Source organism: Papilio xuthus, unplaced genomic scaffold (genome assembly GCF_000836235.2).
Source record: "Papilio xuthus unplaced genomic scaffold, Pxut_1.1 DF827542.1, whole genome shotgun sequence".
In the NCBI taxonomy this organism is placed as follows: Eukaryota; Metazoa; Arthropoda; class Insecta; order Lepidoptera; family Papilionidae; genus Papilio; species Papilio xuthus.
The window spans coordinates 1,023,492-1,042,777 of NW_013531107.1; the positions used below are offsets into that span (position 1 = coordinate 1,023,492).

The window sequence follows — 19,286 nt, forward strand, 5'->3', positions numbered from 1 at the left end:
TGAAATCTACAGCTCCACTCTACTACCTGCTAACCAATAAGAAACCTGTATAGGAATATTAAATTACACTTAGGTTCCCTTTGTAACCTTGTATTTCATACCAAAAAAGCCCTATCGTTTGATGCATATCTTCGCCAGGTACAATTTGATAATAAAGATAAGTTCACACTAAAGAAAAAAAAAACGATAAATTGCACCAACATCGCTCAATCGTCTGTTTTTTGTGTACCTCCTAACAGCTATTTTACTAGAGCAGAGCCGTAGCTAGGATTCTACCGCGCGCATTCGAATCCGAATGTGCCATAGATTTAATACTTAAACTTAACTAATAGATATTTAAGATAACAAGTTCATGTCACAGTTGCTTATTAGTGGCTAAATGAGGGAAGATGAGATACTAATGTTTATACTACAGAGGAATTGCCAATTGGAATATTAGAAATAACTACATCATCTTTTACTACACTACATTCTTAATGTAATATTGAGGAGCGATTAAAAAGTACCGAGTCTTTAAATGATCATTTTCATAGAATTCTGTTTCAAAGTATTTGTTGTATTTCACAAGTACAAAGCGCGGACGACTCACGTTTATTAGTAATCACTATCTTATCTAGGAGCGATAAGCCTGTGCTAAAAAACACACCCGTGCTCCTTGTGTCGTACCGTAAACTTACGTTTTAATAAAAAAAAACCCTTGTAATATTGTGATCACTTTGTTAAATTCGTTATTAAAATAACTAAAATGGCTCTAAAGAAGCCCCTATTGTTCTACGTCGCCGTTATTTTAGGTAAGCTTTAGCATTACATGTACAATAGCTATGGCCTAGGTAAATCAGATTATATCGTAACTGGATTAGTAGGTAAACTATTTGCTACAATAAATTCTAATGCTCAAGAAAAGCGCAGTTGGTGCAAATAAAAGGCTAAAATGTTTCATAAGTCTTGCTTTTGATTAACTTGATATTTGAAAAAAATATTTTTTTTTGTCAGAAGGTAAAAATAAGCCCTTTACATTCATATCAAATGCATATAAAATTAATTCATCATTGATTCTGTGTTTTTCAGTTATATTAAGCACAATCGCTCAAGAAGCAGAAGCAAGAAGAAAAATTCTTAGAGGAAGACGTGTTATGACAAGGACGTACTACCGTGAGTCATTGTTTTTGTATTTTACTTTGCTAAAAGCGGAATTTGAATTCAATTTGCAATTTGAACCAATGTGAATTGTGTTATAAAGAATCATATCGTCTTACCGGCTAATATAAGCCAGTAACAATGCATCTCCACTGTCCACACCTGTTTAACGGAAATACAGTCTTACTTCTCAACATTTTATTTGCAAAAAAGAAATAGGGATAGCAGTGTAAAAGTGGCACCATTTTCAAATCAAACGGTTTCCAGATGGCAACGCTGTACCGGCATGGGCCATCAGTCTGATGTCAGGAATAGGCATGCTGCTCGTTGGTGGAGTTCTGTACGTGGTAATGCGTAAAATAGTGCTCTCGTCTGAAACTGGCTCCCTCAACACATACCAGCCGGCGTTACAGAATGAAGATGTTTAATTCGCAATTTTTTTTATAACTTATCGATTTCTTTACGAAATTTTAATAATTAAAGTTTTTATAGGTTAGCAAATTGTAATTTTAAAATTAGCTTTTAACGAAAATGTCCAGATCAGAGGTATTTTAAACTCATTTATACTACCGTAAAATAACAATAGTGTGCGTGTTATTTTCGTTGGTTTTGGTAATTCAGACTTGACCTTTAAAATTTAAAAAAAATATAATAAAGTAAAATTATTTTATACACCTGTTTCAAATATGAAATATGTATTATGTAAGATTTTTACAATAAAACACAAATAAATTAAATGAAACCAAATTAAATCATTTTATTGAACCTTGAATGTCTGATTTAAATTTATTACGAGATTAATCATTTAAAATGTAAAGCGATGCAATGAGACAGACAGGTTAAAACTCTCTGCGGTGATACTTGTCGGGGTCGTAGTATGACGTCACGACAACCCGATTGCTGAACTTTCGCCCAGTGAGAGTTTGCTGCGCTTTCTGACAATCCGCAATACTGTTAAACTCGACAAATACCTGAAGAAAACAACAAACAGTTATTTAAAGCTTACTTATATTATAAATGCAAATGTTTATATGTCGATGGATGGATGTTTGAATGTATTTCCGGAACCGCTGAACGGATCACGCTGAAATTTGGCATGGATGTAGACCATCTACTTATTAACATTTTTTAATTCCGCGCGGTCGGAATCGCGGGCGACAGCTAGTAACATATAAATCTGAGTAACTATATTTGTCACTCCTAAAATACAGTACAAATGACTTTTACGTAAATTTCTCACCTTTCCACAGCCGGGCACATCAACTCCCTCTAAAGGTCTGGGTATCTCGATACTGCGGACGCAGCCATATTTATTGCACTCCTCTCTGAAATAATAAAATTTTATTAGCAATAATATAATATAGCAAATTTTTTTTTATTTAATTAATAATTCAATAAACCACAGAAAATGGTTTTAATTATTAAGAAATTAGTTGGATTATCTATTGAAATAATGATTTTAACGATTCCTTATCTCAGAAACTATTAAATGGATTTCAATTTTTTTTGTCTTAAAACAAATGATTACTTAATCAACATAAGTTTAAAGGTTAATTAATTATGTTTCAAATGATGTTGCAATGTATTCAGATCATTTAAACTCACTTGATATCTTCGAGAATGTCTTCATATTCCTCTTCGTCGCGCAGTTCATCTGGTGTGACCATGTTGAGTAGACACAGCACTTCGGTGGCGGGGCCGGCGCCCGCCAGCGTCAGTCCGGCCACTTGTAATGTTACCGGCGCTGCACCCGTCATTGCTGCATAACATATTATATACGTTTTATAATTATGTCCTTGTAATACAGGCTGTCTCGAAATCATGTGTACAAGATAGTTTAGTCAAAAGATAAACTTTGTAAAGTTTTTTTGTATTGTATACAAGATTTCTGAACATCCTGTACAGTCAATTTAATAAATCATTACTAATGCTTGACACTACTGGTCATATTCCAAAAACTGCTTTTCAATGAAAATATTAAATGAATTAAAATTGAATTAAATCTGACTTACCGCATTTCATACTAAAGTTACACACAATACATAAATGGTATGTTGTCACATGCAAGCCAATCTTGACCTAGATCATGGTAAGTAAACAAAAATAATACATTGTTTAAACAATGTGCTATAAAAGATTAATGGTTAGAAATTTTAAAAGTAAAATTGTTTTCAATTACATTGGATGTACACACCCAAGGTGGAATTCTTGGCACCGATGCTCGCTCGCTGCACAATTAACTTCTTATCTCCTAGTTGCATTCCATTCAAACCTGCAATTGCCTTGAAGACAGAAAAAAAATGATTAAAAAAGTTCTATACCCAAGTCATTTACATATTTATTATAGCAATAATTTAAGTTACCTGATCCGTCATGGATATGTCTACATATTCAGCAAATGCATAGCCCTTGCTGAGACCTGTAGAGGAGTCCTTCACCAAATTGAAAGCACGAAGCTGACCGAATGACATCAGAAGTTCTTTCACCTGTTATACACAACCATATGTAAGTCTTTTGCCATTTACATTTCTACACAGACTATATATAATAATTGTTTTATTATATATTATTATAGCTAGTATTTGAAAAACTAGTTCCCGTTACACATTGACTGCAGCATACATATAAATAATACAATCTGACCTGCGACTAGCTGCATGTTAGAATCAGATATGAATGGAGCTGACTTGCCTTATCATGCCGGCGTCTCGGGCAAGTACGAGACTTGTGTGAGACTGAGAGACAACAGTGACACGCGGGCCGCGAATGTGCCAAATCTAAGCTAGGGAGGGGCAGAAAGCAAACTATCAGTTACTTGTCTCGAATATATCTCGAGCGTGTAATGTACACACTCGTCCGTTTCGAGTACCTGAAAATACCTGAAAGGGACCAAAACATAACGCGATTTGCTGCTTGCTGCACCATAGCCCTGTCAACTGTTGAATCTCGTCCTGAAAATGGCAGCTGCCTCTACCGTTTATTTAATGGGAACTATCTAAATGTCCTAAAATTGACAATATGTATGCAAGTCACATCCTGGTCAAAATTACATTACTGAAAAACAGTAAATTATTTCTCATAATTTAAATTGTCTATGGGAAATTTTGAGATGTTTACACGCAAGAACATTCTTCACCATGAACCAAACCATAGAAAATATTACATTGGTAACAATTTAATTTCTGATTTTTTGTGCAATATTTTCCAAGGCTATAATGTTAAAAATTTCATCAGAAATGGTTGCACCCGAGATGGTACTCCATCTGAAACATATAATTTATGCAGTTTTGGTTGCACTTTGAGAGGTATTCTAAAATTTTTAATATGAAAAATCCCTATCATTGAATTGAATACAGATTGGCAGTCAGCTTTTATTATTTAAATTGTGTTATTATTTTCATTTAATGTCCAAATTGTAACATGTTGAATTGAATTCACTACTCTTGGTCGTCATAATTATTAATAGTACGGGATATGGGGACATATGTAGATTTCATAAAAAACATATTAGGCGAAATACTAGTTGAATCTGTATAAGCGAGAAACTATTATTAGCTAGTCATTGTCTAGTTCTTTCAGACACTCTCTATAAACAAGAAACTTGGTAAGGGAAAAACTGCATCTTGCTTATCAAGGTTCAACTATTAATAGTATATATTACATATTTATGTAAAAATAATTGGTGACTTTCAAAAGTATATAGCATAATGCATTTTGTTTCACCAACAAATTAAGTGCATTATTAATGCAATACAGTTTTTTTTTGTCCTGGAGCATAGTTTTCAAATATTAAAAATATTATTGTAGAGTTAATAATAATTATATAAAACCCACTTACTTGATCTTCGTTGAGATAGTTGGGGAGGCCACCAATGAATATCTTATGTGGTGAATCTGGTACAACTGTACTTATAACACCAGCTGGAAAAATATCACTAGATTTTAAAAAACTTAATGCTTGCCATGGACATAGGCAGATATTGCAGGGAAAATGCACTAATCAATTGCCAACATAAAATATACACCATTATGTGGCAAATAATATTTCAGGTAATTTACTAGGGGTAAAAAAAGAAGCAAATGAAAACTGACTTACCAGGCACATTTATTGCTGGATTCTCAGTTCCAGGCATTGGTTGATAATCATGCGGCCTCCTTATCTTCAAACTCTGACCTTTGAAGTTTATACCATCAAAGGCCATAGCTTGGGTTGTTTCATCAATAGATCTAAACTCAAGGAATGCAAAGTTTTTGTCCAAGTTTATTTGGCAAGCTAATACTGGATTACCAGCCGCTTGCGCTAAACCTGACAGGTGCATCTGCTGATTGAAAAATTCCATTGTCTCTTCTTCAGTGACTCCAAACGGTATGTTTCCGACGTACAATCTTCGCGCTTGTCTTGTTATTGTTGAACCGACTACAGGTACAGCAGCTTGTGGTGTGTCTGCAACGATGTTCGCAGGTATTTGTCCGGCTGCCTGCATGGCCTTGTACTGCAGAGGAGTAATATGTTCAAATCCCGGTGGCGGTACATCCCAATATAGCGAAGGCTTGCGGCGACGAGATCTCTTAGACGGTGATCTTGATTTACTTCTTCTCTTCTCTCTTCGGTCTCTCGATCTAGACCTTGTTCGTCGCCGTTCTCTTGAACGAGATCTGCGTCGCCGATCTATGACGCCAAAATGTTTAAGATTAAAATATGCTTAATATACAACATACCACTATTTAAAATTGCACATACCTTTATCTTCACCCATGGTATAGTTAAAGTTATTAAAATATGAATATCTTCCTACTGAAAACGTTTAATGAAACATCAAAAACAACACACAGAATTCACAAAATGGCTTCCTCTTCCTATCGACGCATTTAATTTGACATTTAGTTGGTTTGTTAGGTTGGTATTGCAACTCTATTTGAAAATTAGCTCTGTACCAAAGAGTTTATACTATGGCAGCGAGGTATTTGGCAGCACTTCTTGTCTATAGTAAATATGGTAAGTAAGATTAAAAGTTAAATAATTTTTGTACTGAGTGAAAGATCTGTCAAATCGTTTGACTTTAATTCGTTTGAGTGCGTTTGACGTTTAAGTTCTGTTAATTTTAATTTGACGTTGGCGGGTTTGCGGCTGGTGATGGAGGGAGGAAGTGGAAGTGAAAGTTCTTCTTTAAAACAAGTTCTATTGATGTTGTATTAGTATTTTAATAATTAGATGGATTTAGAAGTTCCTCAGTGTAAAATCACTCCATTCGTCATTCTTGATAGCTTTTCATAAACAATGGTGAGTGTTTAAGTTTGTGAATGTTTTTATTTATTATTTTTCTGATATAGGTTTTTATTTATAAGTTACAATCAATGTATGAAATAAAAATGTGTCATACGGAAAATGCACTGTAAACTAAAATTTTTATTGATATACATGTAATGAATGGAAATAATTAAAAAAAATAATTTTTATTTCCAGGATCACTTACCTATAGATGGCTTAAAATATAGAAAAAATAACAACAACTATAAAGAAAATGGTTTGCTTGATAACGAAATTAAATTAAACAATAAAAGCGATGATACACGAAAAGGAAAAGTTATTGGCTTAGTGTTTGTGTCTTTGCTTCTGGATCTTTTAGCTTTTACAATGATTTTACCATTATTGCCATCATTACTTGATTATTACGACAAGGAGGAGGGTAAAGGAAATTCATTGTATGCAACTTTAGTATATGCTGTGAGAAGCTTCCAGAAGTTGACTGGTGCACCTGATAGGTTTGCATCAGTGCTGTTTGGAGGAGCACTGGGTTCTATGTACAGTTTCTTGCAATTCCTCACAAGTCCTATTGTCGGCAGTTTATCAGATGCATATGGAAGAAAACCTATGCTGTTAATTTGTTTAGTAAGTGTTTTGAAATAAATTTTAACTTCATACTACACAATAGTACCAAGTATTTATTTATCTATTAGTGCTTGTGTTCTTGTTTTTGATACAGTATCTTATAAATTGGAGTAAACTACTTGTAGATAAAGATATATCTTATTAAAATAGAATAAGATAGTGTAAGAGATGATTCATATCAAAGATAACACAAGTACATATTTCAAATATCTATTGAATTATTCAAACTTTCGTGAGACATTATACTAAACTGATATATAAACACAGTTAAAGACTCATGTATATTCGTCTGGTGGCGGCACCGACTAGTTTCGAGCCCATTGGGGGCCCTTCATCAGGATGAGTGATACTGGTATTATTTTGTGGACACGGCCCTTCGCTCACTGAGTGAGGGCTGGAAACTAGTTGGTGCCGCCAGCGGACAAATATACATGAGTGTTTAACCATGTTTAAATATCTATTGATTAGATATTAGGTATGGAATAATTGTGTCTTCCCAAATAAGTTAGTATGTTGGCTAACATTTTTTGTTATAAAATGATTAAGTGTTACAAATATACTAAAGTACTGCAAAATATAATTAAATAAATTCAAATGTTTTCCCTCTGATGATTTGTTTTGTCAAGGGTAAATGGATGTGAAATTTTCCTTTATTTAGTATAATTATTTCCTAATTTAATTATTAATTACTTTTGAATGTATATTATTTACTGATTATACAAATGAATAATAAGTAACATCCCACCTTTTAATTTTAAAATTAGAGAATAATTAAATAACAAGTAATTGGATAAACTCAATTAGTCAATTTAAGTGTTCAGCAATTATTTTGTTATTCAATTTTTCTACCTGTTACTTACATCTTTCATAAAATAAATATAAGTGTTTTATCTCATTATAATTTCTTTTAGTTAGGAATAGCATTGTCTCATGCATTATGGAGTTGCGCAAGTACTTTCAGTATGTTTGTATTGGCTCGGTTCATAGGAGGCTTGAGCAAGGCAAATGTAAGCCTTAGTATGGCTATTGTCACAGATGCTTCCGGAGAAAAGACAAGGGCACGTGGAATGGTGAGATTTTCTTCTTGTTAATGTTATAAATGCCAATGTTTAGATGGATGGATGAATCAACTCAAGTTGCTTCTGGTACAAAGCTAGAAGCTCAGGAGTTGCTTATTTTAAATGCAGTTGAATTTCGAATTTAGCCAAATTTAAGCTAAGTAAGAAATCTACTAAACTGGCATTTACTAGCAAATATAATTTTTTCAACATACAATTTCAGTTTGTATATAAATATCTATATATATATATATATAAAATTCAATTCCTGTATGTTAGTCTCACTTAAACTCGAGAATGGCTGAACGGATTTAGCTTATCTTAGTCTTGAAACATTTGTGGAGGTCTAGGGAAGGTTTAAAAGGTGAGAAAAATTAGAATGATTGTCAGGAACTAATTAAGTTTTTTTTAATATCACTCAGACAGAGTCGCGGGCGACAGCTTGTAGCTTATTTTTTTTTACTTTATATGCTTTATGAATTTGTATTGATTTCAGGCTCTCGTAGGTTTAGCATTTTCCATTGGATTCATAGTAGGTCCTATGGCGGGCGCCTGGTTCGCGAAGACGAACGACGCTAACTTTGGCCTATGGGGCCAGAGACCTGCTCTGTATGCTCTCTCTTTGTCACTAGCCAACATTGCACTTGTGTTTTTGTTTTTGCCAGAAACACTGTCAAAGGTTTGTACATTCATTATATATGTTGCATATTGAAACAGATAGTGTAAAACCCTATTTCCACTAAGCAAATGATCGCCAGATGTTAACTCCACCTGATTCCTTTTCCTATTCAAAATGGTATATAACATATTGTCTATGGATAAAGTAGGTTTTCACAGAAAAGAGGTCTAATAAGTAATTATGAACATGAACTTAACTTTGTTGTTAACTTTGTTCTTAACTTTGTGCTTTTGGTTTATAAGGATTTTTCTTTCAGGATAAAAGAGCACCTCTCTCTCTGTCTCTCTCTAAAGCCATCGAATATGTCTCCCCATGGCACCTTTTGAAATTCTCCGCTGTTGAGAATCTGTCGCAACATCAAAACAAAGTATTATCTAAATTGGGACTGATTTACTTCATATATTTGTTTATTTACTCTGGCCTCGAGTTTACAATAACTTTCCTGACGCACCACACCTTTGCCTACACCGCTATGCAGCAAGGGAAAATGTTTCTAGTTATCGGTAAGTTCACCTTCAATAAATACATAGTAATATATTATAATAATTTAATTATATTAATATATTATGTGCTATTGAATACATCTTGATGCTTATATGAAAATACAATTGAAACATTCTTTCTCTCTGTAGACAGTGAATCACATTTAGTTTTATAAACACTTTGCTCAATGCGACGGAAGCGTCGATTATACAGTACAATGAGGATATTGAATAATACTACTATCAATTCAACATAACAAAAAGTTTTTATACAACTAGAAGGCCAAAAGTAACTTTAATAAATCGTTTTAAACTCTATTGTTTTTAATATATGTGTCTTCGAAGTTATATCCGAATTTTTTATTTCATCTTTAAAATACACTGACGAAATAATTTTGGATCAAATTAATAACTGTTAGGAAGAAAATTCGTCACTGTCGGTGTATCGGCGCAATACTAGTCCTATTAAAATGTCAACATTTATGTCCCCTCACTTATAAATATCTCCAAACTATTTTAACTAATAATGTCTAAAATTAACTATATAAGTTATACTTTTAATCGTTTTACCTTCTTTAGGTGCTTCCAATTAGTGGAAGTTAGTTTACAGGATTAACTGTAGTAAAAAGATATTGTAATATGAGACAGAAGCCACACACATCTTATTATGTCCATTTGTCTTGTATTTTTTACATTACTTTGACTACCTATTTTTCTTTTACTATTCGTACATAAAGTACATAAAAATCTAACACTAAAGGAAAGTACAGTGACTGAAGAACTTAGTAAGGTCAATTTGGCCATAAACGGAAATTTATTTTCTTGCTGAAAATTAAATTGTGTTTTAATTTAATGTAGCTAAAGCTATGCTTCATTGACATTTACCTTCATACAATGTGTGTAGGTGTGATAATGGCGGTGCTGCAAGGGGGCGCGGCGCGACGGCTGGGCCCGCGTGGTGCGGAGACTGTGGCGCGGTTGGCCCTAGCCCTTACGCCCGCCTCCTTCCTGTGCGTGGCTCTCGCAGCCTGCGCTGACCCCGCACTCTTATCGCCCATCGCCTGGCTGTGGGCAGGACTTGTAGTTTTCGCAGTGTGTAAGTGGATTTTTACTACCTAAAATACAGATTTTAGGTTGGCAATTGATTAAAACTGTTTTGGTCTTTGTGTCTATGTTTTCTCCATAACTTTCTCGGTAGACGTAACCCTTGACATTTTATAATTCTCCTTGTTTTGGTACCGTTCGCCCCCCTACATATAATGCTTCGCTTTACTGTCTACACCTAATCACTTTCCTTCCAAGTAATTTCCTGCCGCATCTTTTGTATAGCGACAGCATTCGCGGTGTCGTGTATGACGTCACTGGCAGCTGCGCAGGCGCCGGAAGGCGCGCGGGGTGCTGTGCTGGGGGCGCTGCGTTCGCTGGGCGCGCTCGCCCGTGCCGCCGGACCTCTCCTCGCCTCTGCAGGTCAGAAAAACCTTCGTTTATATTATGTGTCATAAATGTTCTTGAATACATTGCTTTTACCAAGAATTATAGTAAACTGTGATGATATTGTAACATTAATATTTCGAAAATATTGTAGATAGCTTATTATTATTATTGTCTTATAGTTACAAAACATTTATACTTCCTACTTGACATCACAAATCTAATCATATTTATGAATTGCCACAAGTATTATATTTTTGTAGGCTTTGGATCATCTGTGTAATTAAGATGTAGTAATGAACGCGAACTATGTTTATGTTTTTATTTTAAATTCCAGCCTACTGGTGCTCCGGCGCTGCTGTAACGTATTCTCTGGGCTCAATCGTCCTCATCATTCCAGCTGTGATGTTATTCAGACTGAAGTCATGAACAATTAATTACTTATTTAATATGTACACAAAAAGCAATATTTCAATTTTAAGACAATTTACTTTTCTTACTTTTACAATTTTTCTACTATTTACTTTTTTCGTATTACGATTGTATTAAAAATCCAACTCGATTAACAATCAGTATTAAATAATTTATTTATTAAAACTTGTTTTATTTTACCTATGTTTAATACGAATTGCGTAAAATTTTGTCTTAAAGACAACGAATGTGTTGAAATCATTGAAATGGCATGATTGTAGGCTTTTTGTCACATACATTTTCTTGTTTATGTAAATATCATATAACATATAATGCCAATTATGCCTACAAAATAAATTAACATTTAAATGACCCTAAAATGTTAATTTGATATTAAGAAAACTGGTATTGTATCTACATTTTCAGGCACGTGACTTGTTTTAAGTTACAATTTAAATTAATTGACAACAGTATTTTCGATTTGGTAATATAACTTTGATAGTAAACATTTTTCTCAGCTTTTCTATAAATTGTTGCAAATCCGAATTGCAACAAAATATTTATTAATAAAAATAATATCCTGGCCGTTTACATGTATATAATCTATTTAGTAACCATATATAATCTGTGAACTTGTTGTTTTCATTAATGTTTCCATAGAAACGGTTGTTTTGATGTCACATTGGAAGCTACTGCGAAGTAGTTACGTATTCTTTGTTTGGAGGCATTGATTTTTTTTTATAAAATGCCATTATTCAGCAATAAATTCACTCCTAAAACTATACCCGTCCGTCGGCATGATACTTCGGTGGTTAGAAATGAGTTTGGCAGCGACTACGCATCGAGGGAATTATCTATTGACTTGAATCCTGTTAAGATAAAGTTGGGCGACTTTGAAGTATCTTTTGAAGAAGGCCAATGGATACCAGGTAGATTACAATTCTTATAAAGAAATCGCCCTTGTAGAGTTTCACTAAGTGCATACATAGCGACCATTTATTGCAATCAATTATTTCACTTTGGCCTAGGTGTTACGTAAAAACAATTGTTCTTTGTTCCTCCTTTAAGGTGTACTTCGATGTATTTTGCAAGTTACTATGAAAATTTTTATATTCCAGTGTCCGGGCGAGCGGGTGCAGCTTATAAGGAGAATCTGCGTCTCAAGAAGGAACTGGAACAATTGGAGGAAGAGAACAACATGTTACGTCTTAAATTCGAAATCCTATTGGACATGATGACTGACAAGACTGTTGAAGCGGAGCAGCAGCAGCAGACGGATGTACAGCGTGCACAGAGCCTCAGCTCATTGAAGAAGGCTAAAAAGCAGAAGTGGTGAATGTATTCAAGACTTCTGCTTCTTAATATTACTTTGGGATTCGACTGCTGTATTAATGCATATTGTTGTCTTTCTTTTGTACAATGACAATGAAAGAGATGAAAATAAGATAAATACAAGACAGTGCAAAGTCCTCATGTTATCTTTTACTGTAAATATTATTGTAACCAATGATCTCTATATATAGATCAAAACATATTGTTAAGTAAAATAACAATTAAACTGATTACATTGAAGAATATGTTGTTTTGATACAACTTTAAGTCGTCTGAAATTTGAGAAGTAATCATTTGGGAGAAATCATAAAAAGAAATGTTTAACAACAGAATGTGTTGATGTGTTTCCTAAATTTATTGACTTTTGGTTTCTGAGACCAATGTCTCTGTATAAAATATATCGTCATCTCTGTCAGTATCTTTGACAAACAGAATTAACAGTATATTTCAAATGGGGATTTTGGTCTCAGAAACTGTTATTTTTCTTAGAAGTCAAAAAAAAAGTCTATGTATATAAATAACAATACATGTTTTATTTACATTTTCAATAATATACAACAACAATACATGGAAATCTTAGAGTAATTGCGACGGGATGAAAATTTTACAAACAATAAATATTATTAATATGGCACATTTATACAAATACCAATAACCAGCGGTTTTTAAGAGACTTTAATTATCATTTATTCCTATAATATAACGTATCTAAAAAATTACAAAACTTTGTTTTTATTGCTTTCCTTAATCCATTGGACCTTTGGGTATTTTATTGATTATTTGGGCACCTGGACCTTGTGTGGCCCTCCTGCCTGCAGAGGCCACACTTTCTGCCACGCCCTGCTCCGCCCCCGCCCCCACCATCCCGACTTTGTCCCCTGCCCACGCCTCCGCCTCGTCCGCGGCCTCTACCTCTACTACTGCTAGTGCTGCTATTATTCCACTCCACTGAAAAAAATAAAGATGCCTGACGAAGGAGACGAAACGGTAGGAAGCATTCCTGTTCACACATATTTTTTACATTGAAGAACATATGTTCTTGAAGACACTAAAAAATAGTCATTACCAGTTGTGCCGGAATCCGCCCATTGGAAGAAAGAACACCGGGAACTGAAGTCTTTCGGGCATCCATAAAACGGCCGGCCTTTATTAGGACCTTCTTTTTGGACAGTTACTCTGAAACAAGAATACTTAGTACAAGCTAATTTTTACTATTATTACTACATTACTAAATTCTTTTCAGTTATAGTATTTTAAAATATGGGTACAATGCAATGACGATGTGAGTGCGAGACAGAAAATGAGCATGACAATGGAAATTTGTGACAGTAAATGTGGATGACATTGATTCTTATTCTTCGTTGTATATTTAAATCACCGTCTGGCTGGGACGCCACAGTTGCACATAACATCGTCTTCATTGGGCGTGTAGTCGGATCTACTGAAGGTGGGCGCTATGCCCCAGCCTCGCGAGGAGTTGGAGGTGCCGGCACTGGGCGGCTCGGAGCCCCAGCCAGAGTCGGGCGGCGTCTCGAACTGATTCTGGACTGTATTCTCTGATTCTGGTGCCCAGAGAAAGAAATCACACCCACCGTTGTCTCTCATTGCTGCGCATTTGTAGAATTTTTTACCTGTAATTTTAATAAATTATTAAGATAATACCAAAAAACGTTGATATGTATGTAGTTCTCTATGAAAAAAATTAAATAGAATATTCATGTTAATAGTACTAAGTTGTAAAATAGTATAAATTATTTTAGCCAACATGCCGTTTTAGTCTGACTAAACATATGAAAAAATTACTTGAGTTTAGTAAACATACTGACCGAAATTAGCGTTTTGTTTCCGCACAGTGAGTTGTATCGCCGGTTTATTACAGCTGCATAGGACGTTGTTATCTTCAGAGTCGCCAACTATCCTGGGCGGAGGTATTCTCGTTTGCGTTGTATTTTGCAACCTACTGTCATTGACTGTGGGTGCAATTTGCCCTATTTGTCTATTCCCAGTGTTATTTCTCGTCGGCATATTTCCTATAGTCGTTTGTCTTTGTGCTTGAGGTCTGACGTTATTTGTAGTATTGCTTGTATTTGTGCGATTTTCAACTATAGGTCTATTGTTATTAGATATATTTTGGTTTGAATTAGACGCTTTGACAGAGGATGGATTTATTTGTAGTATATCTAGGAATGCGGGGTCGCAGCCGCCGATACAACCGTCATAAGGCGGCGGATACAAATGACTTATCGAATTGTTTCGCCATTCGAATTTCAAAATGTTATAATTTGGACCACACTGGAATTAAAAATTAATTGTAAAAAAAGACATTCCTATTGTTTTTTGTCATAATGGTTTCAACATTAGTATATATAATATGTACTAACTTACCACAGGACAAGTTCGATCTTGCACTTGTAAAGATTTGACAACATTCGGCAACCAAACTGCGTTCTTACAACTTGGATACGACAGACAACTTATAAACAATTCGTCTGCATTGTTCTTTTTCTGTCTCAAAACCATTCCTGATCCGCATTTCGGACATTTTAATACTAAAAATATCAATTAAAGTTTTAATAAAATTATGTTACTTATTACTAACATTATAAATGTTTGTTTGAAGGCATCTCCGGAATGGCTAAACGGATCTCGCTGAAATTTCGCATAGATGTAGAACATAGTCAGGAAGAGGACATAGGCTTATTCATTTTTTTTTACCTCTGCACGGGTGACAGGTAGTAATAAATAAAAAGTTATATGTTAACACATTGAATTCCAGTAAGATATTTAGACGCTAAAGTAAACTGAACCGTTCAGTTTGAAAATAATTAAAGAAAAATGTAATTTACCTGTAGGCATGTTGAGTGGCAATGTTTCAGTGGTGGGAACATACTCATTGGGTGTTTCACTGAACCTTTCTGCAAGTGCATTGTCTATTTTATTAGCTTCCGCTGTCACCATTATAAATGCTTCTTTGTATCTTGCTACCTAAAAATTAGTATGCATTTATATACAACCAAAAGTGAATTTTGTTCAATTAATGACAAATTCTAAGATTATTTACAGTCCAATGAGAGTACACCACTCGCCCGATCTTGCTAATAGAAAAGTTATCAATGGAAATAACACGAATTTAGATATCTTACTAATATTATAAATGCGAATGTTTGGATGGATGGATGGATGTTTATTAGAAAGTATCTCTGGTACGGCTAAACAAATCTTGATAAAATTTGACACAAATGTAGAAATTAGTCTGGGTATATAGTATAGTAAAATATAGGTTACTAATTAAGTTTACTTTAATTTCCGCACGGACAGAGTCGAATGCGAGTTAGTATAAAAAAAATCTTTAAACTGTTTTTCACTGAGCCACCAGCTGTGCGTCAAGCTAGTGAAAACGTGGCCTAAACTGTTACTGCAAATTAACACTCATATTAATAAAAAGCAAAAATCCTACAATACCTGTTCAGCTAGGACAAGGTCCGGTTGCTTGGTGCCGTCACTGATTGCCTTGAGGTCTGCCTCGAGCTGAGCGCGCAGATGCGGGCGCGCCATGTTGAGCCCCATAGCATCGTACCCCTCCACCAGTCCCATGCCCAGCAGACCTGGCACGAAGTGCAGCCCATCCGCCAGTGCGACATACGAACGATTCTTTATTGTTTCGATGTGATCCGCGTGAGTCGCGTCCGTACCTATATGGTCAAAGATGTAGATAAAGAATTTAATTTGCTGCCCACTTTTGAGCACTACTTTGGTCGTACACATAAAATATTAAGCTACTAGAAATCTTAGAATACTGACCAATCCCGTGTTTTTCCATTAGAGCAATGAGATCGGCCTCCGTCAACAAGTTTGGTGGTGATGTGTTTCCTTCTACTAAATCGATACTCGTCGGATTGAATGTTTGACCATTCTGAAAACAATATTAACTATTATAAATAAGAATTTGAGCCAATTTTACCGTAAAACTGCATCTCCAATTGTTGTATTATACATAGCCTGGAAGAAAACAGGCTACTAATAATTTTTTTTATACCACGCGGACGGAGTCGAAGGCGACAGCTAGTACTAAATAAAAACCTTCAGAGACCTCTTTACTTTGAGAGCGACAACTAGATTTTTCGTATTTACCTCATAGACATGAATTTCTTTGGAAGACCATTTATCGTAAGGATAAACTTCTAGATAATTCTTTGCGATGATCATAAGTCCACTGGCTGAGAAGGTCTCTTTGGCGATGTCAATACTGACCGTCGTCTCTTGTCCTTGTGCGTCCTTTGAACAACACGCAAGGAACGAGCGCACTATGAACTCGTATAAACGTTGTTCATTACCTGACAGACCTTTAAAAACACAAAAATGACTATTAATTATTTTTTATAATTTTAATACACAGATACAGCCAGTACAAATTTTATGTAAATTTTTTCAAAAAAAAATAGATTATTATGTTAGAAAATTATACTCTGTGATACATTGTTTGTTCTGTTATTTTGATTATTTTAAATTCATTTCATTTATCTTGAAGCGAATAAAACTTGACACAAAAAAATATTAATGGGTGAATTTAGAAGAATTGGTAATCACTACTTTTATTTAATTTGATATTATAATGTACAAAATGTCTTACTGTTAGTATATTTTGTTGGATGTATGGGAGGGTGAGCTTTGTCGCTCTTGTTCCCCTGACGCGGAGTTGGCCCCCCATCGTCCAGTATCCCCTGAGCAAACCTCCCCCAATTGGGGTCTCCCGTGTGATATTCCACAAGTTGTCGCAAGTTCATCTCCTTTGGAAACTCATTAGTTTCTGTGCGAGGGTAGCTGATGAAACCTTGCGTGTACAACTTTTCCGCTAAACGCATAGTTTCCTTGGCATTTATTTTAAGTTTTCGTGATGCTAATTTTTCCAATTCCTGAAAAGTTTGTATAATGATTTAAATTAGGTTAAATTTTGCAAATAAAAAAGTATTTCTATTTCAAGTATACATAGTCAAAAAGATAATATATGTGAGTTTGTTTTAATAATAACAGTATAAATATCAAGAAAAAATAAGGTAAATATATATAAAACGTACCACTGTATCTAATGGCAATGGTCTCCATTTAGATTTAGGCTTTGTTCTCACATTTACAACCTTTGCGAGTGGGTTTTCTGTACAAACATCATGCAGGATTTGGCAAGCTTCTTGGTCAAACAGTCGTATTCTGTCCCATGCAAAATCAACACTTAAATTGTTCATTGTGTGATTCACTGGAAAAAACAAAAAAACAAAACTATGATTTTCTTAATTATCTACAATAAAATTTGTACATATATAAGGACATAATTTTACTTCATTTTTTACCTTTTATTTTCCAAAATGTTTCAGCAACAAAGTTATTAACTGCCCTGTACCTTTCCACAACAAATCCAAGTGTTGGAAACTGACAAGATCCATAGCTAATAAGGCTGTCTGCTAATTTTGATGGAAAAACTTTTTGTAACCGTAAGGTTTGAAATCTTGTAAATGCAGCTCCTATAAGAAAGGAAACATTAATATAAAAACATTTAATTTACAATAATATGTTTATTATCTTCCAAAATGCAAATGTTTGGATTGATGGATGAATATTTGCTAGAAGGCATGTCCAGAACGGCTGCAAGGATCTCGTTAATTTTGGCATAGACATAGGATATAGTATGGAAGCACACATAGGCTACTAATTAAGTTTTTTTTAGTGACAGCTATTATAACATCTTTTTTAATTTTAGACATGTTTATAATGTAACTGAATAAAAAATATAAACAAGATATGATACATTTACTTAATTTACCTATCCTTAAATCAAGTTCTTGCCTCACATCAACTGCATTACTGATATTCCTGTTGGGTTGCTCTAAGTTCTGTAATGCGCGTTGAACAGACACAGATGTAATCTCGGAGAACTTTGCACGGTATATTCTCAGGTTGCTCTTAACTGCGCTACACACCTCTATAATCTCGAAGCCTATATTCTCCCCTTCTCTGTCACAATCTGTCCAGATTATAAGGCCTTGACAATTTCTTACTTCTTTTTCTAGAGTTTTCTATAAAAAAATAGTATTTTCTTTAAATTCAAACTGTCTGCAAAAGAACTTTATAAGTATTTATTAATTTGTAAACCCTACCTTAATTTTTTCGTAGTTTTCAGGACAGTACTTTATAACTGGCGCGTCAAAAAGGGTTAGAGGGTTACACGATTGCCAACTTTTATATGAACTTGCAAATTCTAATGCAAGGAGATGACCGGATACTGAAGTCATTACCATTTGGCATTTTTGACCCATAACTTCTGCTTCAAACTCATAGATTTTATTGTACTGGGATAGTCCTTCTCGCTAAAATATAAAAATGATTAGGGCAAGCCGATAACCTTTCCTAGATCTTAAAAATATATTAAATGTTCAGTACTCTTTTTGATGTTCCTCTTGATAAATGAAGCGCAATATTCTTAGCGGCGTCATTTTTTTCCGCGACATTTAGGTACTTCATCGTTTGCGATTTGCTCCTTTGAACGAAAATTGAACCATAACTCGAAGTTACAACGAAATGATTTTTTCTTATAAGACTAACAGAAAACCGACACATAAAATACATATTCTTACTATTAGTACATCTTAGTTAAAATTGAATGTTGTAATAATATAGCGAGTAAATGATTAAGAACGGGCTAAAAAATAATGCCGCCAAAATTCTAAATTAGGCAAAACTATGGCAAAACAAAACAGACATTTGACATTTTGACACCATTGACATTTTTTATAGCATTTTTTTATTTTGACCTGGTAACATAGACCTTTAGGTCATTTTAACAGCAACTGTCAGAGTGTTCAAAGAGCACACGT

General features: G+C 34.4%; 4 protein-coding genes across 6 annotated transcripts; 2 read left to right on the forward strand and 2 right to left on the reverse strand.

Moving 5' to 3' along the window:
- The first annotated feature begins 569 nt into the window (after window positions 1-569).
- On the forward strand, window positions 570-1,775 carry LOC106119203 (uncharacterized). The gene is made up of 3 exons (XM_013314117.1): window positions 570-791; window positions 1,069-1,152; window positions 1,405-1,775. Exons 1-3 carry the CDS (start codon window positions 746-748, stop codon window positions 1,563-1,565), a joined length of 291 nt encoding a protein of 96 aa, XP_013169571.1. The 5' UTR covers window positions 570-745; the 3' UTR covers window positions 1,566-1,775.
- A 95-nt stretch (window positions 1,776-1,870) lies between these two features.
- On the reverse strand, window positions 1,871-6,025 carry U2af50 (U2 small nuclear riboprotein auxiliary factor 50). Of its 2 annotated transcripts, none has more exons than XM_013313757.1 (8): window positions 5,879-6,025; window positions 5,234-5,806; window positions 4,976-5,058; window positions 3,501-3,623; window positions 3,332-3,419; window positions 2,743-2,896; window positions 2,378-2,462; window positions 1,871-2,108 (listed from the first exon to the last, which is right to left on the reverse strand). In XM_013313757.1, exons 1-8 carry the CDS (start codon window positions 5,892-5,894, stop codon window positions 1,977-1,979), a joined length of 1,254 nt encoding a protein of 417 aa, XP_013169211.1. In that variant the 5' UTR covers window positions 5,895-6,025; the 3' UTR covers window positions 1,871-1,976. The 2 variants fall into 2 exon arrangements, with proteins under 2 accessions (XP_013169211.1, XP_013169210.1); XM_013313756.1 differs by having other exon boundaries at window positions 3,317-3,419; window positions 5,879-6,024.
- A 190-nt stretch (window positions 6,026-6,215) lies between these two features.
- Window positions 6,216-12,663, forward strand: LOC106118963 (major facilitator superfamily domain-containing protein rtet). 2 transcript variants are annotated; one of them, XM_013313754.1, is made up of 8 exons: window positions 6,216-6,418; window positions 6,602-7,027; window positions 7,939-8,097; window positions 8,582-8,764; window positions 9,021-9,267; window positions 10,151-10,342; window positions 10,576-10,713; window positions 11,015-11,183. In XM_013313754.1, the coding sequence occupies exons 1-8, from the start codon at window positions 6,416-6,418 to the stop codon at window positions 11,104-11,106; spliced, it is 1,440 nt and encodes a 479-aa protein (XP_013169208.1). In that variant the 5' UTR covers window positions 6,216-6,415; the 3' UTR covers window positions 11,107-11,183. The 2 variants fall into 2 exon arrangements, with proteins under 2 accessions (XP_013169208.1, XP_013169209.1); XM_013313755.1 differs by lacking the exon at window positions 11,015-11,183 and adding an exon at window positions 12,207-12,663 and having other exon boundaries at window positions 6,221-6,418.
- Window positions 12,664-12,766: 103 nt separating this feature from the next.
- On the reverse strand, window positions 12,767-19,165 carry Top3alpha (topoisomerase 3-alpha). Its single transcript, XM_013313753.1, has 15 exons — window positions 18,853-19,165; window positions 18,570-18,779; window positions 18,236-18,488; window positions 17,766-17,936; window positions 17,496-17,671; window positions 17,051-17,333; window positions 16,552-16,763; window positions 16,222-16,333; window positions 15,883-16,112; window positions 15,267-15,405; window positions 14,806-14,969; window positions 14,247-14,712; window positions 13,799-14,051; window positions 13,487-13,596; window positions 12,767-13,368 (listed from the first exon to the last, which is right to left on the reverse strand). The coding sequence occupies exons 1-15, from the start codon at window positions 19,036-19,038 to the stop codon at window positions 13,190-13,192; spliced, it is 3,144 nt and encodes a 1,047-aa protein (XP_013169207.1). The 5' UTR covers window positions 19,039-19,165; the 3' UTR covers window positions 12,767-13,189.
- Window positions 19,166-19,286: the final 121 nt, after the last annotated feature.